The 24,609-nt window shown below is 38.8% G+C and overlaps 2 protein-coding genes across 6 annotated transcripts in view; one reads left to right on the top strand and one right to left on the bottom strand.

Annotated features, from left to right (window-relative positions):
- The window catches only part of cep350 (centrosomal protein 350), a 40,097-nt gene extending 35,837 nt beyond the window's left edge, over positions 1 to 4,260 (bottom strand). For all 5 annotated transcript variants that reach the window (XM_030131332.1, XM_030131334.1, XM_030131335.1 and 2 more), the window contains exons 1-5: positions 3,891 to 4,260; positions 1,448 to 1,537; positions 1,244 to 1,287; positions 978 to 1,086; positions 730 to 895 (exon numbers count right to left, since the gene is read on the bottom strand). In XM_030131332.1, coding sequence (XP_029987192.1) covers positions 730 to 895; positions 978 to 1,086; positions 1,244 to 1,287; positions 1,448 to 1,517 — 389 coding nt within the window. In that variant the 5' untranslated portion in view covers positions 1,518 to 1,537; positions 3,891 to 4,260. The remainder of the gene's footprint in view (positions 1 to 729; positions 896 to 977; positions 1,087 to 1,243; positions 1,288 to 1,447; positions 1,538 to 3,890) is intronic.
- A 2,382-nt stretch (positions 4,261 to 6,642) lies between these two features.
- cacna1ea (calcium channel, voltage-dependent, R type, alpha 1E subunit a) overlaps positions 6,643 to 24,609 on the top strand; it is a 232,909-nt gene continuing 214,942 nt past the window's right edge. Inside the window, 2 exon segments of the mRNA XM_030132402.1 lie at positions 6,643 to 6,683; positions 6,989 to 7,077. The gene's annotated coding sequence lies outside the window, so the exon portion shown is untranslated.

Below are 24,609 nucleotides of genomic sequence, written 5' to 3'. Positions count from 1 at the left end.
GTACAATTTAATAGTAACAGCTGATAAATGAAAACAGAGAGAAAGTCTCTTTTATATAATACTGGTCCAGTGTAACAGTCATTCTTTGTGGTTGATAAAACACAAGCGACCCCCGTGACCCTAGTGAGGATAAAGCGGGTTCAGAAAATGAATGAATGAATGAAAACAAAACAGCATCAGACAAACTTGAATGAAAATACTGTTGTTTACACATGAGCTAAACAATGGAAACAGATCTTGAAGAAGTGAAGTATCTGTTAGCCATTCAGCTTTGAACTGTTCAGTGGGGTTGTCAAGACCATATGTTTCTGAATGGAAATCTCGTGGAGTAAAAGCACTGCAGACTTTGTGGTATTTATAAGCAGATAGTCAGATGTACCAAGCTTAATAAAGTGATGCATAATTTGAAATGGAAATAAAGAGGAAAACATATCACACCCGAGATGGACAGTGTAAATTGTCTTATTCTGCTGCACTTTAAAGAATGCATTAAAAAACTGCATCATTTCAACACAATTTCATGAACAATCATTCTGAAATATGATACCATAAATAGTGATAAGGTTTTAGGTGAGTCAGAGAAAACATAATGAATATAAAAATAAATAAGAATACAGAGTTATGGCTAACGAACCAGAGATATCTAGTCTTAAGTACAGTTAAACAAAATATAGTCATGCATACTGTAAAATCTACAGTACAGAAACAACAGCACTGTGATACAAGTACCTGTAGGAGGCCAGTGGTTCCCTGAACTCCACAATGTTGTTTCTGTGGACATTGTTGTCTTGGGTGGAATTTCTCAGTGGGCTGCGTGAGCTGCTCTTTTCTGGACTTTGTTGACTGTGCCTCCTCTGCTTTGTAGACCCTCCACTATCATCAACTTGTCTTCCCTCTGTGTGAGAAAGCAATATTAACATCAAGAGAATTTTGTCAACTTGATATCATTAGTAGCATTACATTTCAGGATAACTCACCTCTGCAGCGCACTGTCCTGGAGGATTTCTTCTTGGTGGAATCCATAAGAGAGTCCAGGAAAACCCCAGTTCCTGGACCTACCTCTAGATGGTTTTCTATGTGCCGCAACTGGAGAAAGCAAAACATTGTCAGGCTCCCTGAATTAAGCAAGTACACAAGGGACTCATCTAAAAATACTACTGTATTTTATTACTATTCCGTGACGATTATTATATGCAAAAGCTCAACGAGTCACTCAGCAGCAAACTGGTTCAGGTGTACTTACAGCAACTTTGGATTGAGCCAAACTTTTCCATGCAGTTGACAGCTCTAAGGAAGTGGAACAAATAAAAGTTAATTTATTACAAGCAGCAACAGTAAACCACCAGTATAACATACTTTATGAATTTTCCCATCAGCTGATTTTATGTTAAACACTAAACCAATTTTGCCCATAAAGACCTGAATGACTTGCTGGCTTTTCAAGTACCTGTGCAAATATCAGGATCGTGCTGTGTAGAGCTTTTCAAGGAAGCCTCAGTCCTCTTGCTGCTCCTCATCTCTTGCCTTCACATGGAGCCTGGATTAGATATAGACAATAATAAGGAACTTGGCAAAGACTTAACAGAGAATGATAATATATGTGAGATCAACATAAAAAGCAGCCAAGAGTACAATTTTATTATCCTGCAGCATGCCATACACTATGCAAAAACACTTCTGAGACACTAGAGGAACTGTAGTCAAGATATGTTGATTATCCTGTTAATTAGTTGATTACTTTCTCCTACATAATCTAAAGACAAAGGCAGTATCATGTAAGCACTGATACAATCGCATTACTAATGCTGACTGAAACTAGAACAAGGAACATCATACAAAAAGAGAGCAGATCCCAGTTTCGCAGTTTTACTTGAAGAAATGCAAGTTTAAACGGAAACGGGCCTTAGGGACTGCAGGCTGTAGGTCAGGCAGTGAGCAAGTACTAAAAATATTCTGTAAGCCTTGTTCATGTGTAATATACCTATTATGACAGACTGCTTGCCATTTAAAACAGGTTCTGCAGACCAGCACATTCCTCAAAAGATTTCCATGTGGGGAGGTGAAAAAACATGCCACACGTCAGTCATGTGATGTTTACTTAAACACTTGCAATACTGAACTAGTCATCAGGACCCACCTAGGTGAAACTCTGAACTAAACAAATACTGAATGGTTGCAAATGCTGTTCTGATCAGCAACTTCCACCTTGTGATGACTCAATTTGCTGATAATGCATTTCTGTGTATACAACAGTGAAATCGGCTAGTTAGATTGGTAATGAAGGTTGTTCATACCAAAGGGTTCTTCAGAAATCATTCTCCACACACATTCACACGTGACCCAGCCCTGAGGTGTCATTGTCAGGCTAAGACAACAAACAGGAAGAAAAGCCTGCTTTTAGAGTAAAAAAATATTTCTCAGCAATACCAGTCTGGCATTTCCTCTATATCAATGGCATGTTTAAAGTACACATACGTCAAATAATTGAGAAACGACAGAAATAGTGTTAACAATTAAACTGAGTTAAAAGCACATTAAGTCCAGTAGTCTGTATCTTTCTTAATAAATAATGATATAATTATGGTATTAAAGGAAAATGCAACTGTGGACATAACACTACTACACTTTTCCCATTAGAACTAATAGAAATACAACTTGCAAAATATACGTTAGCCATTTTAAAGTTCTGGCTTAGTTAACCCAACAGAATTAACTAGATCCAAGGACAGCCTGGCTCCACAGATATCAGGCTGTGTACTGATCCTGCAGAGCTATCATACAGCAAACTCAAAATATAGTAATCTGTTGCTAATAAAGTTTGTTAATCAAGTCATATTTAGAGTACAGCTTTACCGGACAGATTTCGGGATTTATATTTGACCTACCCGGGGGTAAATAATGGTCTCAGGTGCACTGAAGATGCCAAAAAACACAGTTTATCTTGATGCAAGTGGGCGATTCTAAATAAAATCCATCATGGCGCATAGTTTCTCTTTTTGCTGCTAAGCTGTAAAGCCGTCGGTGCTGCCACCTTTGGGTTGGTGCTACATTACAAAAACACGAATGTAACACTAGTGACTGTTGTAATGTAGCCTTCAGCCACTAACGTCACTCCTGAGCAAAAAGTATCTTAGCAGCACTTATGACGTTTGGTTGAGGAAGAAACTCAGGGCCATCTTTGACGTTGTACTAGTTGGACTGACTTTAATGTAAATCAGTCACCTCATCAACGGGTCCCGTTTTAATAGCTTTCAAACCATTTGTCATTAAATTTGTCACCAGATAGCTGTCAAAGAAGTTAAACTTTACCGCGCCACCCAAATAATTTTATATATATTTCAAAGACATTTAACAATCACAGAGATCCTAACGGCTGGGTTTTTACATACTACAACAGGACTTTAAAAGGGCTCTACGGGGGGTACCTGCCGTTCGTGTGACAAATGTGATTATTACACCAAATATAACAATACTTAATCATTAAAAACGTACTATACACTTATGTATGTACAATACAATACACAAATGACATAAGAGTTGCAAGTTCCAGGAATTACTCCCCGGTGCAATAGGAAGAGACATGGGTCTGTCCGTAATCTACTTTCGGGCGTGAACTAAGCTAACGCAGAACTGCCGATGTGTTAAATATGAACACTTACTGAAAGTAACGTTGCCGTTTTACTTCAACGATCGTGCACTGTTTTCTAGCATCATTAATGAGATTCAGAGAATACCCCATACTTATCTTACCCTGACTTGGGGAGGACTCATTTCGAAGCGTCTTCGGCCCAGGTAATAGTCGGAGCCAACTCGAGAGTTAATTTTAATGCTAGCTAAAAGAAAAATCATGAATTAACTTAGCTAAACACCCTAAATAACACAAAATATACCTTTAGTGAGTTATCCGACGCGTCTATATATCCACATTCATGATGACTTCGTCATGATAAGGAAATCCCAACTTCTTCCGACTTCAGTTTGGTTCAGCTGTCTGTTTGCTAACGTTAGCGTTAGCCAGCTAACGTTAGCAAACCAATGTTAGCTACCACTTATGCCAACTAAGCTAGCAACTTTTTCTAGCGACATGCACCCATGGTGGTTGTCTCTGCGTACGTCCAGATGATCAAATATGTGGGGTCACCGGAAGATTCCTAGAGAGAAATGTCGCTACCCGCCCGTGAAATTGCTGTTCCCGGGTTACTGTGTTGATGTTTCTCAACGGTGGGACTAGTATCCAAGTAGGGGTAGGAGGTAACCGACAGACCGCGATATCGCGAGAGATGCACACTGGACAACGTAGCACAAAACACACTGCACTTTTTCTGGGAAAGCCCCACCCCCGCACACCACACTACACACACACGCACGCACACACACACACACACACACACACACACACACACGCACGCACGCACGCACGCACGCACACACACACACACGCACACACACACACACTGTCATTTCATATTCACACATTCAAATTCAGTAACTCTAAACCCCCATTTACTACATTAAAAAATGAAGAAAGTAAAGAAAATGTATTCTTAAAACAAAAAGACTATCGAAGATTATCTTTTCACATACTTCGCTTATGTTGCAGCACTTGTATTAGTCTTGTAACATTGATGACCTTTTCTTTGGAGCATATGAAAGTAAATTTGTCATAAATTTCAAATATTATGGGGAAGATACCAAGGAGGGAAACTGTGCCTTCATTTCACAAAGCTGTGACTAGAATAGAATAGAACAGAATAGGATAGGTCTTTATTAGTTACAGGAACAATGAAAATCAGTTTAGCAGCTCTGTTTCTGTTTATCTTTGAAGCAAACAGGTAAAATACAAAAAGACTGTATGAAAATATCACACAAAATTATACTGAAAAATACTGACAACATACAAAAACTACAAAGAAATACTCAAATATACAAAACAACAACAACAACAACAACAACAACAACAACTCTATATTACAGATAAAAGAAATATAAACAACATTATAAAGGATATATACAGGTAGTATAGGATATGGAACAGGATAGGAAATACTTCCTTCAAATCAAATTCTACAGAACACACATACACACACACACACACACACACACACACACACACACACACACACACTCACTGTTCACTACAGTTCTGCAAATGATACTCAGATATTTCACATGAACCAGACAACAGTGTCTAGAGCAAATAACTTACTGGCTGAGCCAAAAGTTTTTTTCAATTGTATAAAAACAAAACTGAGATTATTTTGTTTGGCAGCGTTGACAGGAGGGTTAGAATTTGCACACACCTCAAATCTCGGATTCTAAACAACCATAGATTGGTTTCTAGTCCTGGTATGTTGAACTCGGACCTGACCTTCACCAGCCTTATCAAAGTAACTGCCAAAACAGCTTTCTATTAACTTCAAAAAAAGAGGTTCATCCATACCTTCATCTCCAGTGGAGTTCATTATTGCAATGGTCTTCTGACACAACTTCTCCAAAAGAGCATCAAACAGTTGGTGCCAGAGTTTGACCAAGAGAACAGAGCACACAACACCACTTCTAAAATAATTTTAAGGCACTGCTGATCTACAAATAACTGAAGGTTTTAGGCTCAGGAAGTGCGATATGTTTAAGAAATACAGTATAGTAGGACTTTCAGATCTATGGACCCAGGTCAGCAAGCAGCATGTGTACTGTAAACAACTGGAACAAACTACCCACAGAGCTTAGGTTTTCCACAAATATGGACATTTTTAAATCCAGGTTATAAACATTTCTCTTTTCACGTGCCTGTGAGTGAACCCTGTAACTTACACTGCTCCTTTCCAATCATGAAAAGTGTTGATTTTGTATGTATAAGTAATTTGTGTGCCAATTACATATTTTGTTATTGTGCACTTTCATGACATGATTTCCTGCTTTTTTCCACCTGCATTTCCTGCTTTCTTGTCATTTTCTTCTACCCAACCTTTTTTTTTTCCATTTATTTTTCCATTTATTTAATTTTCTTTTTGTTATTTGTACTCTCTTTCTGTGATGATTACATAAAGATTACAAGGAGGCAAAAAAAGCCTGTAAAATTGCAAACATGACACTGGAGTACAAAAAAATTGAGTAAAAAAACAATACAATTTATATTTTGTTATATAACTGAATACACACTATGTGATATAATTGATAGTTAGGGCCAGATGAAGGCCAGATAAAGACAGAAAATAGTACATTACATAACAATACAGCAGTACATCTCATACATTTGTGGCTTAAAAAGTGGAGTTCATGGTTGGGATGTGTATGGTAAAGCACAGTCATTCCTGTGCCTTTACTGCCACCTAGCGGCAGGGCCGTGAACATTACACACAATGTCCTGGAAATGCAAACAAACATTGGGCTGCTGCTTGCATTACCTTGAACGCACCATTCATTAAAAAACGCCCAGTAAGTCGAATCCAGGTCATCTGAGTCATGTTTTTTATCATAGGATATTGCTTCTTTTTTCGTCGGACGGATTTTATTGTATTTTGAGTCAGAATGACTTTTTATCTTATCCGTGACTATGGCAACGAATGGATTGTAAAAGAGAGAGAAAGAGTTTGAGGATGTTTCCAGGTGAATCATAAATACATAAAACTGCACTGCATCCGCTGTGTGATCCTGGTTTGACAAATGCAGAGGACAGGCAACAAGTAGGTTACGGACCCCCCCCCCCCCCCCCCCCCCAACACACAGACACACACACACACACACACACACACACACACACACACACACACACCTCCCACCTGCTGATAACCTGGAGTGGTCTGTTAAGTGTTAATACAAACACAGAACATTTATAATAAATCATGCAGTCATGGCTTTTGCTGTAGCCTGGTGTAATTTTCAGTGAAAACACTTGCCAGACTCTCTCTCTCTCTCTCTCTCTCTCTCTCTCTCTCTCTCTCTCTCTCTCTCTCTCTCTCTCTCTCTCTCTCTTTCCTTCCGTTCTTAGTACCGGCTGGACAGCGGGCGGACGCGGTTGTATCTGCTCTCCACATCCTGGAAAGGTGCACGACATGGAAAGGAGTTGTCCTTTTGTAGGTAAGAAGTCCTGCTCCGTTTGCGTTTCCAAACAGGTGCTACAGGTTCCAGTCACTTTGTCGCATGTTGAGACAACCTTTTTATTTTGGCAGATGTTCATATGTTTGCGTACAGTCTAGAGTAAAGCAGGGTGCAGAAATGTGAGCTGGTCTCAGTCAACATTTGTAATGCTGAACAGTGACATAGATGTGTTGAGAAGCTTCTGTGCAGGTTTGCTGATATGAGTCGATTTCCCTCCAAAACAGCAATCAAGCACTGATCATTTGTTAAATAAATGTGTGTGTGTGTGTGTGTGTGTTTGGTATTTTCTGGTTTCAAGTCTGTTCCATGTCAAAACACTGCAGAGGGCCGACATCTGTGTGTCTGTCTTTTTTATGTTTCTTTGCACAATACAAAATGCCTAAATTTCCAAAGTGATATATTAATTCATCCGTGGTCTTCCCTTTGACTTATACCAGTGCAAAAAGGATGACAAACAAGAGACTGAGTCACTGAAGCTCATATTTATACAAGAAATCTTTTATATTCAGTGTTGTTCAGCAGGTGTCAGTGCAGGAAGGGGACTGACACATAAGGCAGACATGAATTAGATTTTACTAATTACTAAGTGGGCCCAGACCAGACAATGATGCAAATTCAAGTGCAGAGGAAGAAATTTCCCCACTTCGATTTCAGAGGTTGGATAGAGAGCAGTGATCATTATTGCAAGAAGGTAAGAATTAATTAAAGACAAGGGGATCAAGACTAGATTTTCTGCAGTAAATAGGAAGGAAGCATGTCTCTGAAAAAGACTAATGATCTGGTTGGATTGAAACATCAAGATTTTCTTTCAACTGTCTGTCTTTCAACTTGACTGTATATACCTGCTCCTGTGTTTGCACACTATTGCCTGGAATGTTATCTATCAAATTTTGTATCTGTTTTTTAAGTTATCATCTAGATAACTCAGCGGATGTTAAGGCGTTGATATGCAGTGATATAATTTGACAACCTAAGCTGTCATATCAAGTGACACTGTCTTTTTTCACCAGTCCTGGGGAGTTTCCCAGTAAAGGCAGAAGCAATTTGAATAATCAGTCCTTGTGTTATCGGTATCAGTGACATTCTGCTGGAGGCAAACACTGTGGTGCTCATTGTGTTCCATCACTTCACCACTCCCCTTTTTCCTGAAGTAAAACCTTAAAATTAAAGTAATCAAATGTCCTATATTAACCAGCTACTGTGTAGTGCTTCAATAGGGAGCATGATAAGCTTTGTGTTTGATCAGATATTTTTTTGTTGTTAGGGCTGATTTCCTCACATTAACACTTGTCTCCTACTACTCCCACTGTGGTTTGGTTCTATTTCCCTGTCATTATTGTTTGCTAATCTTTTCTCATCAAGTGCTCTGATTGAGTAGCACCTTTCTGTTTGAAAAGGGTGTAAATTGGTTTTCTGGGTCTGATCTGACTGTACTGTACCTATTGAATTAATTCTTAGGAAAAATAAGTGCTGTGTTTCTCAGAACCACTTGCTTTAAAGTACAGGTTAATTAAAGATGATCATATCTAAAGAAGTTGTCATATACATCTAGTGCTTTTTTTGTGAACATATTAAATGCTTCTGACTTGAAACAAAATCTACAATCCAGTGCAATGAAGATAAACTATGTTAAAGCCTCACAAATGGATCTTTAAAAAATACACCAAGGATGACCTATTTTTTGTGGTTAGTTTAATGTTAAGTTTCATATTTATTGATGAATTTCTTTGACTCAGTGTTAGTAGTATCTTCAACTAACTCAAAAAATACTTTTGTCAAGTAATGTATTTTAGGAATTGTACCAAATAGAAGAGCATAGAAAATAGCAATAAAGCAATTTGGTGATCAGTTTTACTTTTACAACACATAAAGTAAGAAAATAGGGAATATATGACACTGTTACTGTGACCACACATCTGCTGATTATCTGTCTTGGACACATAGTATAAAAGAGAACGAAAGTGAAAAAGCAATAATGATGATGGAAGAAATTAATACTAATAAAATATTTTATATATGGTTGCACCTTACAAGGCACAAGTAAAAACAGCAATAATTAAATATTTTAAACACAATGTAGGGCTGCACGATTTTGGCCAAAAATAAAATCCAGATTTTTTCGTCTAAAAACTTGATTTTCCATTTCAAATTTCGGGTAAAACTACAAAAGACAATATGAAGATAATTTTGTGTCTTTATTATTCAAACAAAGGAAAAAACACAAACAAAAGACACAGTTTTGAAACAAAAAATCAAGATTTGAACACAAAAATGTAGGTTTCAAAGTTTTTAAGCTTAACAAAATTGATTGTGTTCTCTTTTTCTTTCATTTCAAATCTGAAACTTCTGCTTGAAGGCCAAAATGTTCTGTCATTTTAAAAGTTTTGTTTGCAAGTCCAAAGGTTTCGCACCTCTAAATGTTATGCGAATCAAAAAATTTTGCTAGCAAGTTCAAGTGGTACTTTCTTCCAGGTCAAAGTCATTTCCGAGTTGAAAAGTTTTGCACATCAAAATCTTTTGTGGAGCAAAAAGTTTTGCTTGCAAATTCAACTGAACATGATGTGATATGCACGAGCAGAAAGGGTGGATTTCTATTGGAAGCTTGCTCCGGATTAATAGTGTGGCTGGTGTCTGGTCCTCCTGCCCACTTGAACTTGGTGGGAACCGCTGTGGGAACACGGAGGGAGCCTCATAGCCAGGCTCCGCGTCCAGCTCAGAGCCCTGGCTGTGCACCGGACACAGAGCCCCAACACCAGCCAGATGAAATCGATTTGATGATTAACCTTTTATATTACCCTTTAGCCGAGGGGTATTGTAATCATTTTGTTGTCTGTCTGTCCGTCCGTCTGTCCATTCAACAACATAGTTTTATTATCTGAAGAATGCATTGAGATATCTGCACCAAATTTATACTGTGGGTACATCTTGGCATGGAGCAGAAGCCTATTGAAAATCAGTGACCTTGACCTACTTTTTCAAGGTCAAATGGCGACATGTCTTTTCAACAACATAATCATATTATCTGAAGAATGCATTGAGATATCTGCACCAAATTTACCAAATTTATACTCTGCATGCATGTTGGCATGGAGCAGAAGCCTACTGAAAACAGGTGGCCTTGACCTACTTTTTCAAGGTCAAATGGCCTTTATATAATGCAGTTACAATATCTGAGTACTTTCACATATAAATATGTATTTAATAAGTTTTACAGACAGACAATCTAATCTAAATTATAGGGCTGTAACTTTCAACAGAATCTCACACTAGCTATATTTGGCCGAGGGGTATTAAAAGTGTGCAGCACGTTACATTTAAAAATTGTCCAAACTAAAAAATTCAATTTCAATTTAAAATTGATTAATCGTGCAGCCCTAACAGGATGAAGCAGTTATGTACAAGAATAAGTTAAGACAGTAAATATACTAATGTGAAATTGAAAAAAGCATAAAATTAGACCTGACCAGTTTGAAAAGCTGGGTTTTAAGACAGGATTTGAAGGCAGGATTAGAATTGCCGTGAATGTCTTGTGGGAGAGTGCAGTAAACTATGTATTTGACAATCTCCAATAAGGTTAAGCACCAGTAAATTAATATTTCTGTTAGGTAAATCTATAATGAGAATGAGCATCTCATTAAAGGTGGGGTGCGAGATCTTAGAAAAACGGTTCGAGCAAGCTACATTTTGAAAATACTCAATTCAAAAGTCCAAACCCCTTTCTTCAGACATCCCTCTGAAGCCACGCCTCCAGAGTACTGGCACACACAAGGCTTGTTCCTGAGGGTTCATGAGCACTGCACAGCAACAATTCACCGGCTGAGGCTCCGGCTCCATCCCCAGCTCTGGCCCCGGCCCCAGCTCCGGCTCCGACACCAGATGAGGCTCTGGCTCTGTCTCCGGCTCTGGCCCCATATGGCCCTGCCTCAGGCTCTGACGCCGACGCCGGCTCCGGCTCCGGCTCTGGCCCCAACCCCGGCTGAGGCTCCAGCCCTGTGGAGCCAACTTAGAGCCATAAGTTGTGTATATGAAAAAATAAAATTTGAAACTGGAAATTTAAGTTTTGATCTTGAATTTTGAAAAATACAGCAATGTATTCAAATTAAAAATAAGTGTATGGAATGTTTTTTCAGGTTAAATATAATTTTGATTCACTTTGGTAATTCTTTTGAATAAATTATTTATTTTCATTTTTCACTTTCATATACAGTATATTTTAATATTTGAGGTTTGATTTTTTTTTTTTTTTGTTGTTGCATGTTTTATCTTTTCAGATTCAGATCTTATTTTTTACAGTTTCAAATCTTATTTGTTCACTTTCATATCTTTTTTTCGCTTTCAAATCTTTCTTTCAGTTTCAGATTTCTTTTTTTCGTTTTCAGATCTCTTTTTTTTGCTTGTTCAACTTTTGGCCCTGATGTGGTGTGGAGGAAAAAAAGATTTGAAAGCGAAAAAAAGAGTGAAGTTGAAAAATAAGATTTGAAACTGTAAAAAATAAGATCTGAATCTGAAACGATAAAACATGCTACTGAAAAACAATCAAACCTCAAATACTAAAATATATATGAAAGTGAAAAATGAAAGTAAGTAATTTATTCAAAAGTGAATCAAAATTATATTTAACCTGAAAAAACTTTTCATGCACTTAATTTTAGTTTGAATACATTGTTGTATTTTTCAAAATTCAAGATCAAAATTTAAATTTTCAGTTTCAAATTTTATTTTTTCATATATAAAACTTATGGCCCTAAATTGGCTCCATACGGCTCCGTCCCCGGCTCTAGCCTCGTACAGCCCTATCTTGGGCTCCGACGCCGGCCACGGCCCTGACCCAGGCTGAGGCTCCGGCTCGTCCCCGGCTCAGGCTCCGACGCCGGCTATGGCCCCGGCCCCAGCTCTGATCCCACCTGAGGCTGTCCCACCCTGTACGGCCCCGGCTCAAGCTCCTACCCCGGCCGAGGCTCCGGCTCGCGGATCCATGCATACCTCATTCAGTCTCCCCCAGCACCCCCGCTCTTACAGAACAGCCCCAGTTCATACCTATCTGACTAACGTTACATTTCCTACTGATTTATGTTAGTGCCAAAACAGTTTGCCGGTGAACTTTCCATGCTAATATAACTAATATAGCCAAGCTCTGGCTCTGGCCTCACCTTTAAATAAAAAAAAAAGTCAGATGATCAATGTTGAAATTAATTCTTAAATTGATCAATTAGGACAAAAGACGAAACTAGAAGATGAACTGTGAGGAAGATGTTTCATAATTTTATCACATTGCATAAACATCTTGCATCATATGAGCCTATCCGTATCACTGGTCTCTGTTTTGCTTCACCATATCATAAACTTAACCTCGTATTCAAACAAAAAGACTAAACTACAGGATCAGTTCATTCAGCCTGCATCATTTCACTGATTCTTGTTTTGCTTGATTCTTGTTTTCTGTGAAGAAATATGTCAGAATTTTGTTAAGTGCTGGAGTTGCCACAAAGTTTAGTAGTGGATGCATAATAATTCTCTATGCTGGACAAGACCTGGTGTTAATTACTTAAGTCAAAGGCTTCATTTTGGACAGTGTGGCATTGTTTTAGGGCTGATATCAGCCAATTCATCAGTCATCATCTTTCTTCCTGTCCCAGCCTATTGTTAATACTGCCTATTGCCTATTTTCCTATTTTCACTTGGTAGAAATAGGTTTAGTTCTAACACAGAGCCTACGGTGTGCAATCAATGATTGAAGTGTAGCCTTAGATATTTGATAATCAAAAAGCAGTTTATCAAGGGCAAAGGACATCTCTTATCTACTAGAAACATACATATTGATATGGAAACTGAGTTATTAACTTCTCCAGTTTCCTACTATAGCATATATACTCAGATGTTCACAGCTGTTTACTTGTACATCTTTAGGGGTGATTTGTATCTTCAAGGGATTCTATGTAATATTGATATTCCAACCTCTCAATGGTAGGGGAAAATTGTGCACCATAGTACACCTATGACCACCAATACCACCAATTAATCTACCTTATATATCCACAGACTGTAAATTTTGTTGTTTACACACATCTGCGTTATGGTATCATCAACTTTTCTTCTCCAAATTAAAGCTTTGATCCTATTTTTACATTTGGTAAAAAACAACACTGTCTTTAATCTTCACATGCTGCATTTGCTGATAGTTTACATTATAGCTCTGTTAGCTTAGCTCTGCTTTTTTAGACAGAAAATAACCTCAGTAAAACCATAAATCACCTCTATTTTCTGTATGATTTGTGTTGTCAATAGATGCATTAAAGATCTGTTTGGAATTGAACAAAGAAGGTGAGAACTGTGACAGTTTAGTCTGAACCATGGATTAACAAACAGCAATTTAGCAAAGATTATAACGTCACATAAATAACTTTATACCTTCATAAGCCTCAGAATGAAAATCACCCATGTAGAAGACACAGTGCCATTTCTCCATCAAACATCATTCTTTACATTTAGAGCTGTGTTCAGTGGAGAAAAGAACAGTGATTCATGTTTCATCACTTTGCCACTTTCTTAACAATTCTCATCCCATCTCATCACTTTCTGATGCTAAGGTCAAAAGCCCCGTAGTGTTAGTTTTCTTCACCATGGGAGACTGTTTTTAGACATACAAAGAACCTGCCTGAAGCCAAAAGGCGACAGAGCCTTTTCTGTAGCAGGTCCAAGGCTCTGGAACTCTCTGCCCCAACATGTCACTTGTGCTCAGTCCATTGAACATGTTAAATCTCTTTTAAAGATGCACCTATTTGCTCTGGCTTTTAATACAAGTGTGTGACTTTTAATTTGTTTTATCTTCTGGTTGTATTTTTAGAGACTATTTTATTACTGTGTACCTGTTTTATCAGTTTTAGTATATCTTATCTTTTATATCCATATATTTTTATTAGTTTTATTATATTTTGTATTTTTACATATATCCTTGTACAGCACTTTAGACACTTTGTGTTATTGTAAATGTGTTATAGAAATAAAAAACCTGCCCTGCCATGAGACTGACAGAGTGATTCACTACACCCTCTAGTGGTCACATAAATCCTCTGGTCCGTCAGTGTAGATAAATTTATTTCATAACTCTACAATCCAATAGATTGGCATCTTTGACAGATCTTCCAAACTCTTGATTCTAAATACTCTAATGATACTTTTAGAAGGAGTAGAAAAAAAAGGAGTGTATTCAATCCTGTCATATAGTTCTTTAATAAAATTGGTAGCTGCGTTTAGTCTGCTGTGTTGTTTTTGTTTTGCTTTTTTTAGCAGTTTGTCTTCTTTATTATCCTCCTGGCATATAATGCAAGAGGATGTTGCGATCATAAAGGTTGTCCATCATCATTGTGTTTCTGGAGCATTCCTGGAAGTGTTTTTTCATCACACTTGGTACTACTTATTATTTTTCATCTATCCTTGGCTCTTTCTCCCACTGGTTAACTTGACTGGGCAGTGAAAGTGTGGTGGTACTATTAACAGAGTTAATCATTACTGATCCCCTGTATGTGTGCTGATGTCATGGTCTTCCCTGGAAGGTCATCACAGCGGTAGGATCTCTGAGAAATAAATAAATCACATTATGTTGTGTCAAGTGCACACTGTTCAGTAATCTAACCACCAGGGGATAATAACAGTTGTTTTGATTGGCTGGTCCAAGTTCTTATACTCTTTAGGTGTTTACCCTGAGGGAAGGACCAAGAAAGGACCATGTGACAGGAATTCATAATCCATAAGGTGTTGATTTTGCAGTGGGAGGTGTAAATCCTCAGTCTAGCAGTGGTGTTCCTCTGATTTTCAAAGCAGAGTTTGCTGTAATCCTCAGTTGTTTGTATTCTCTTCAGGTCAGGTTGCCAAACAGCAGGATTCCTCCAGTAACAATGCTCTCTATGGTAGAAATTACCCATGATTCCTGTGGACATTACAGATTTTTAAGGCATCACAGAGCCTCTGCTGTGCTTGCTTAACAACATGACCAGGGAAGGATGTGTGACATCTGAATTCTGTTAAAAATAGAGGTTGACCCATTGTGGGTGTGTGTGTATGGCTAAGACAACAATCATAGTTTAAAGCAAGAAAAAGCCTATAGCTGATTAATTGGCCAATATTTATCCCTGGAAAAAGTCAGATAACTGTCGAACATTGATGTCAACTAAAAAAAAAAAAACCCAGCTGAACAGATACAGGAAATCTTTCCTGCCATATGTCATCCATCCATTATCTGCCGCTTATCTGGGGCTGGGTCGCAGGGGCAACAGTCTAAGCAGGGATGCCCAGACTTCCCTCTTCCCAGACACCCCCTCCAGCTCTTCTGGGGGGACCCCGAGGCATTCCCAGGCCAGCCAAGAGACATAGTCATATGTCATTTAACTTTACAATGACATTTTAGACTTTACAGTTTATTTTTCTACCTTACAGTTTACTTGTCCATTTTTTTTTTATCTGGGTCTGTTTTTATACCTCTAATCTATCATGTATAGTATGTTTACTCTTGTGTTCTATTTTTTTTACTGCATGGCATGCTGCTACTGCACTGTAATTTCTCAGTTTGGGATCAAAAAAGTACATCTATCTATTTATCTATCAATCTTGCTATCTAGCTATATGTCTGTCTGTCTGTCTGACTGACTGACTGTCAAACTGCATGTAAGTGTAAAACCCTAGGTGACTCTTGATATGAGTATTATTTTTTTGAAATACTGTTTTCCCTCAAAGACAGTAGTGTGTGATAAAAAGGCAAACGTTACTCATTAGCCCTGGTCAGAGTCATGATCTTCCAATTTGAAAAATGTCCTTCATGTGCTGATTAAAAGCTGATCAAGTCTATCTTTAGCCAAACATCAAAAATGTTTCCCATTTTCAACATGGGCATGGGCATTGTTGAATCAACTAGTATGTGAAAAATCATCTCCTTTTTGTTTTCTCACCATGCAGCTGTTGTCTTTTCATCAGGTCACTCATCTCTTCTTTTAGGCATCCTCAGTGATTAAGGATTTTTGTCTTTACCCCACAGATTGTATGTTGGTAGTGGATGAACATTCACTGGTAACATGTCCAAAGAATCCTCATAAAACAATATTCCACATGTTTTAGCTGAACAACCTCTCCATTCAGACAAAGGCTTAATTCAGAATATCCAAATAGACTATGCTGTTGATGTGACGTGTAACCGGTGGTGTCGGACTCTGCGTTGTGTTCTTTTTTTTAAATGACGAGACCTGCACGTGTGTCCTTGGAGGCAGTCTCCGTTTATTGTTCTGACAAAAATGATAAAACATAAAGACCTCCGGTCAGCGACCCCCGTGAAACACAGTCCTGCACAAACCAAATGATAAAGAAATGTGTTTAATTACATTATAAGCGCCTGATACAGCCTGAACTAGCCGGTTCATGTAAAAAAAAAAAAAATCAACAGAGACTAAACCAAAAATTTTCATGAACTGTATGGCTGCTTACCTCTCCCACAGAAATCCGGAACAAAAGGGAGGAGGCAAGGCACGAAAACTCAGGTTATACATGCAGTGTCACACTGTAAATTGTTCACTGGGGAACAGACCAAAACCAACAGTTTCACACACTGACCTGGAGGCCCACAATGGTACCAACCAAAAGAAATGAAAATAAAATGAACAGATTTTGTGTAATTATAACAATACACAATACAATACACACACCCACATTGCTGCTAAATAATTGACCCTGTTACACATGTACCAAATATAGAATATTGTTGTTTTTGGAGTTTAGTGTAATACTTATTAGGGATACGCAATAACTATTGGCACTAATAATTATCAGTCCGATATTGAAAAAAATGAAATCATTCAGATAGTTCTGATAATTAAAGTTTTTACCGATAAATAGAGCCTGTAATAATAAATGTAAATTGCTTAGATTTTGCGCATTTCACTAGTACACAATACATGTTGTTGCCTTGCCAACTGCCATAAAAACCAAGAAGAAGAAGAGGTCTGGATCAGTACATTGTAAGTAAAAGGGTTTTCAGTTATTTACTCTCTGCGACAGCTGCAAAATGAAGAGGAAGATCAACTCATCAATATAGCTTTTGCCTATAGGGTTAATTTTGATTATGTTCCCAGCTAATTTACATATACATTACCTGGCCAAGAAAAAGTTCCCTCATGGATCCACCTCAGCAGATACTTCAGATCCTTCCATGTGACAGTTATTGCAGTGATTAATATATTTCTTTAACTCTAAGTGATGCAGTAGCTTCTCATTTCTGAAATCCATTAGTTTGATCAAGAGCATAAACATTAGACTATGTTTCAATGGACAAAGGTCATATGGTCTGAAAAGTCCAAATTGACCCTGTTCCAGAATGATGATCGAGGAAGTGATTACTCATCATACCTAGTGCCTTCAGTACAAGCCTGTGGGGGCAGTGTTATGATCTGGGACTGGTTCAGTTGGTTCAGGTCTGGGTTCAGTAAAGTTTGGTGTCCATAAAATGGTGTCCATAAAATCAGGTCAGTTGAACCTGAATAAACTGAATGACTGCATCTGAACATCAGTGGATTTTTTTCTTCCCTGATGACATAGCAGTGAATTAGGCAGCGAACTGTGCACCCATGATTTGGTTATGGTCACTGTAACAGCGGGTCACCGTTACGTCTGGTATTAATTATATTAGTATTAGAGATCGACCAATATGGGTTTTTCAGGGCCGATACGATACCGATTATTAGTAGTTAGAGGAGGCCGATAACTGATATTTGGAACCGATATTCATTTGCAGTGAAAGTGTAAAAACTGGCGTGAAAAATTTTGAATAATGCAAACACTGAACTTCGTTTAAATGCCTAAAGCATATTTATTTAATCAAACAAATAGAAAATAATAGCTCCAGAAGTGCATGGATTTCCTAGACTCAGAAGCATCTCTTATAAAGTTCAATAAAAACTTAAATAAATAGCTCCCTGAAATTTTTCCACAGTAAATAAAGTACAATTTAAATATAACTATAATGACTTATCTTTGTTTTAAGTTCAAACACAACAAAAATACAGGGAGACTCTTGTAAACTCTTGGGCCATGTGCTGACATATGCTCAACTCATCATGCTTAATTTATTACAGCATTTGGGACGCCTTAAGTTGATTTCATTATTAAATTTTATATTTTACCATGCAATAGCCGGGACCCTGTCATTCAAAACTATGTTGCTGCATTATTAATGACTAATATGACAAAAACTACATAAAAAAGTGTAATAGTTGCTATGAGTGCAATTAAACTCCAGACAGAACACAAAAAGCCTTTAGGGCTTTAATGAGCACACACATTATTTAAAATGTTCCACCATGTTCAGATAAATCACTTCTGAATTTTACTCTCTGTCATCTTCACTTTAATTTTCAGATCACAGGACTAGAAAGCTCACAGCAACACTAGTAGTTGTGAGTTGTAGAGTTCTTCATGTGACTTTAACGCAAACACACACTATTACATTACATACCAACACAGTCTCATCCCAAATAGTCAGAAATTGACGCGTATGGTCAGAGCCTCACAGCGGCACTATTTGACGTGTGGAGGGGTATCCCTTCCGCGTCAGATTTCGATGCGGAAGGGGTACCCACGGCGGAGAGGCGAAGTTTTCTCGTGTGAGAAGCTCCGGAGAGAAAACACGTGTCAAAGGTAAACGCAGAAAACTCTTCTGAAACTGTACTAAACATCCCTGTGCTCTACATCTCACAACTACTACTAATGTTTCAGTGAGCAGCAGAAGAACGTCAGAGCAGAGTAAACATTAGCGGCAGCTCTGCTAACTCATATTACCTCCCGACATGTCTGAGAATTAGATAAAAGAAGACTGCTGATAATATGGCGATGGAAACAGTCTGTGATAGAAAAGCATGTGTGGGATTAAGAGAGAGCGCGTAAAAAACTCAGTTCACTTGTTTTAGGGAAGCATGCTAAGGTGGAGGCTGATGAGCTTTTACCAGTACATTAGTTCGTCAGTCTGGCTCTAAACTCTCTGCAGACTATGGATTAGTAATGGAGAAAATGTATGTAGAACACAGTCTCATCCCAAATCAGTCCCATTCTGTGTGTGTGAGGACAGCTTCCGCGTCAACCAATCAGAGGGCGCAGAGTGGATAGTGCAGGAGAGATAGAGGAGAGAGAGGCGCGGCTGCATCTGAGCCGAAATAACCCAGTTTTAAATTGATTTCTTAATATCGCCCCGTCGGATTAAAAAAAGGCCAACACCGATATACGTCAAATTTCCGAATATCGGCACTGATAATCGGTCGATCTCTAATTAGTATATTGAATAACTGTATGTAAGCGTTAAATCATAGCACAAAGAAATAGACACACAATCTGTTTAAACATATCTTTATTGAATATTGTTTAGAGTGTAATTCTGTGGTGGAGCGGGTCCAGCGAGGGGATGGTGAGCCGTGTGTGCGGCGGTCCTTTTCCGCTGGGCGTGCGTAATGTGCCTGCGAATATCACAAAATCGGTGCATAGTTCGTCTTAAAGGTGTATAGTGGTAGTAAAATTGTATAAAGTTAATGTATTAGCATTATTTTTTAGAATATTGTGGGGCAGGTGTAGACGCCAACTTACCTTATGTCGGCTTCCGTTTCCGGTGTGTCCGGCTAAAAGAATCCCCGGGGGTCTTGGACACTACTTAAAGGTTCCGGGGTGGTTGAATGGGGGGTGTTTTGGTGTCGGGATAAATGTAAATATGTATATATGTGTTTGTATAGTGGTGTTGGTGTAGTTAGTTTTGTCTTAATATTTGTAAATAGTGTATTTTATGAGTTGGGGTGTTTTTAAAATTAGAAAGAACTGTTTAGTTAGTAGGTGTAAATTGTGTTTCCCCTGTGGAAAAATGGAATAGTCCGGTCATATGCACAGTGCATTTTTGTATAAACAGGTCATTTAGTGTTGGATGCGGGTTGGTGAAGGTTGTGTTGGTTTGACGCTCTGAGGAAAATAAAAGAAATTTGTATTTTTTGCTAAAATCCTGGGTTTGTGCTCCTTTTTAAATGTGCCTTGACCGCTCGAGCTATCACAGTCATGGTTAATTTTTGAAAACCATGGCCAAAAAAAAATGGTACATGGCTTGCTCAAAGCCGTGCTAATTATTAACATATTGCTCTCTTTCCTTGTCATGGCATAATTTCGGCTAAATCCATCTATTTTTCACAAAAATTAAGCTAATTATCAATTGAGTAACAAGTGGCAATTCAAATCCGGTTCCATAGAAAGTCCACTTACACGCGACGCCGTTAGTCAATCGATACCACGTGAACCATTTGGGCATCGACAGACTGTATCAGCTCATCAGGTTGGTGTATGGCTGTATCCCAGTGCAGAAATTTCCTTTTGATGATGCAATGGAACTATTCATGCAGCAGCCACACATATGGTATTAAACAAGCAGAACAACAGACTCTAGTCCCACCAATCTCATATTTGATTTTCTAACTAATGTAACTTTTATACCTAGCCATCTCCATCTTATATCAATTTTGACTTAATTTGTAATTCTAGTCACTGAAAAGTGTGAAATATGATAATATTATATCTTAAATGTATTAATAATGTTTTGTCATATGAAGGTAAGTTGTGTTCAGTGGTTGTGTTTTTCTAGATCATTCAGACTTATCCAGTACAAAATCTGAATCTATAGCTAACTGCCTTGTAATATTAAGGTGTTAATATTATTACTGATCCTTTGAATAATTGTAAATGTTCTAAGCCGTTAGAATATTGTTTGTGTATAAACATGGAATTTTTATTTTAAATACATTCAAGCTTGTCCCCTCACCACTATGACAGTGACACAGACATACTAAGGCCTTGGGACCCAGCTATAGTTGGCACATGTAACATTTCATAAAGAATAAAGGTGATATCCATTTGGTGGTTACATGCAGGTAAGAGGAAAACAGAAACTAATAAAGGGGATCATATAAGGGCGCAGATAGTAGCAGCAATGTGCCAACTACAGGGAGTTTAGACAAGCAAGTGCAGAGAAGATTTGAGTGAGGTAAGTCAGGCAGGTGCAGGAAACCATCACCAGAAGGCAAATACACAAAAATAATATAATAATTAAAACATTTATGCAATTATGGAAGGAAACTACGGTGGCCCAGAGGGGCAATAGCCCAAAAAATTATCCGCTATATGAAAAAAAAGGAGATTGTGATTTATTTAAAAGGAAGTATCTGAAAAATAAATGTACCCCTTAAAGCTATACCTACCGATGTGGCATTTCTCACAGCACTTAATAAAAGTTTGAACATGAACAACCCACCTCCCTCCAAAGCCCCGCCCACTTCCCCTCTGCCTGAGCTCTGAGGCTCCTCCTCTCTCCTCCTCTCACCTGATGCGCGTGGAGGAAGCAGAGGTGGAGGTCCGGTCCACTTCGGTGCGTCCATGGACCCCTCCCTCAGTAATCAGATACATCATCCACCTACCGCGGGCCCGCGGCCCCTGTTCCATCAGTAGACCCTGTATTTAAGGGTCTGGTCTGTGCAGCGCTGGGTCAGTGTCTTCACTGCACCACGGAGATGAGGTGCCCAGGTGATGGGTGCGTGCACTGTGAACGCGTGGCCTCTGTGAATTTTTCCGTGGACATTTGAGGTTTCATAGTCCATACATTTATCATTTTACATAATCCTACATTGTGTGACACCATGTATATGAACCTGTTTGAGTCCCACAGTCATAAAAGCTGAGCTTTGTGCAGACCTGTTTAGTCCAGTACAGCTGACTTCCGGACTTTTATCTCCATCCTTCATTCATCGGACTCCTGTTTGTTCCCCTTGGTTGTTGTTTCTGTTAATAAATCCATTTTTTTCCTTCCACATGTGCATTTGAGTTTTATCCATACACTTCTTAGTCAGTAGACTGTGGTCAGTGACAGGAGAAGCAGTGCGAGTGAAGCGTCAGATTCAGAGGGACACATATCAGATGCGGGGACGGCGATAATGGATCGGACACTGGACGGCCGTAATGGATGATTGACAGGGGGCTCAGCCAGGTTCGGCCAATTATTTCATTCGGACCAAATAAAATGATTGGTCAGACTTTTATCAGAAATATATGAGAATTAAACATTTTTGAGTTTCAATACCTGGTGGATTTCTTTTACATTTTAGTTTGACACACGCTTATTAGGAGCATTTTAAGATGACAAAAGAAAAGTGTAAAAATGCCACATCATACGTGTAGCGTCATGACAATGGGAGTTAGTGAACAGAGCAGAACAGAACTATAATTAACCCCATCCTCCTCTCCTTGTCATAAACCAAATTCCAGGAAAGCCGTGTTGATTGGCTGGCATCAGGTCAAAGTGAGGACACCATCTGCAAACAACATTTATGGTGACAAATGGGCCCAAGGAATGGACCTAAGACAGCAGGACCTAAGCCCATTGTTATCTGTTTTTCATCAGAGCCGTCTCCCCTGCCGTGATGAGTTAAGGAACACAGGAACTGGGTGTTTACATATCCCAATTCCTTATCTTCAACATCTGTGCCTTACTTTCTGTTTCACCTCTAGTGGAGGAAGAAGTTGAGGGAAACCCAGAACAAAGAGACTGAATAACCAAAATCCCTATATGTTGTCATGTTAATAGGGTCACAGTAATGTGTTGATGTTGATTGTACTCAGCATGTTAACCCTTGATGCATATCTATGCAAGCAGAGCCGTCGGGATGACGTAGGCAAGGCAGGCAGCTGCCTAGGGCCCCCTCGCTGAAAAGGGCCCCCAATGGCTGCATGGTCATTTATCTGTACAACTTATTAAAAACCATCCATTGTAAACAAACCACCACAGTGAGGCAGCGCTAACCCTCTCCTGTACTGTTTTGTGACTGGGGCCCCCCCCTAAACTAGAGGGATTCCCCCAATGCAATGACAAACACTATGAGGGTCGTGTAGAAGTGACATCAGCCCTCGCGCATCCCCCATCACACCCCCCACTTGCTGTCAGTGGAGAAATGAATGGTCTGTCCACACTGAGCATGGCGGCGCGAGCATTTAAAAATAACAGCAATGATGAAGCGCTCCTACCCTTCAGGGTTTGCAAAAAGACAAAAAAAAAGAAAGAAGAAGAGGAAAAACACCAACGACACAGCAGTAAGTATTAAGTAAACCACTGTTTTCTCCAAATAGGCTACAACTGTGGGATATGGTTGAAAGTGTGCAAACAAAAGCCCTCACATCAGTGACCAAACACACAGATAGATGTTAGCATGAAAGGGGGAGGATTCAGTTCAAGAACTAATCATATACACACAACACAACTGTGTTCTGTTTGAAGAATTTAAGTATAAAATAAGCACAACTTCTCGATCGCCCTTTTCTACTGTTGTACAGCGTTCCAAAACTTCTTTGGAGCTAAATAATTTGGTTGTGGAGGACTGAAGTACGGCAGCATTAAAGGTATTTAGTCATGAAAAGCCAAAAGCTAAGCCTACTGAAGTGTTTTCACTTACTCTGGATGGTTGTCTGCCCCCTGCTGTGGTCACCCATACAACTTTATTCCAAACAAAATCGTCTGGTCCTATGAATCCCATCCAGTTTGGCCAAATAATCCATCAATGTACATTTTTGGTTAGCTATCAATTTCCGCTGGTGATCTCTCCATCCCATTAGGAGAAAAATGTCCCTTTTCCATTGTGTTTGTCCGTCTCATCGTTTGTCCTTGTGTTGCAGCTGGTTTAGGCACAGAAGAGGACTAGAGTAGGTCTGCAGCAAAAGTTTTTATTTTCAAGCCAACATTTGTTAGAGTCCCTCACATCAGCTCTGTGCCCTCACTGCGGAACTGAGTTCTGTTCACGTTTAAGGAGGCACACGTAAACAATACATGAGGCGTTCAGGAACAATTAGAATAATTAGGAAATTACAACACTTTTCAAAATCGTCAAATATTCAGAATATTCAAATACAACATCAAAAAAATGAATGGCAGTGTCTGTGAACCATGTCTGTGAACCATGTAATCACAATCCTACATTTTAAACTCTGTAATTTTCTACAGGGTTTCCCATAAGTCTCCATACAGAGGAGACATAATACATATGGTTCTAACATGTATTTCTTTATATTTCTTCTTTATAGTTCTTCAGCAGTGGAGGACACGCATTGAAATGTGTTCCCGACAAAATGGCAGTCATGTAGAGCATATTATATAAATAAAAATGGTTTATGTCAAGAAACGTTTATTTTTCCTATGTATGGAGACTTAGGGGACACCCTGTACATTTCCCACACTTGCCCATCAACACATCACAACGCTTTGCACCATGTGCTCAGGTAGTTTTGCCGATGACGTCTGACGTTACATTTTGGTCCATTATGGGAAGTGAAGTTCTTCTCCTGCAAAGTTACTATCAAATCCTCCGCACTTTAATCATGTACTTCTAGAACAGTGGTTCTTAACCTGGGTTCGATCGAACCCTAGGGGTTCGGTGAGTCAGTCTCAGGGGTTCGGCGGAGGTCAAGACA

The sequence above is a fragment of the Sphaeramia orbicularis genome, chromosome 4, assembly GCF_902148855.1.
Source record: "Sphaeramia orbicularis chromosome 4, fSphaOr1.1, whole genome shotgun sequence".
Taxonomy (NCBI): Eukaryota; Metazoa; Chordata; class Actinopteri; order Kurtiformes; family Apogonidae; genus Sphaeramia; species Sphaeramia orbicularis.
This window is presented reverse-complemented; position numbering and strand designations above follow the sequence as displayed.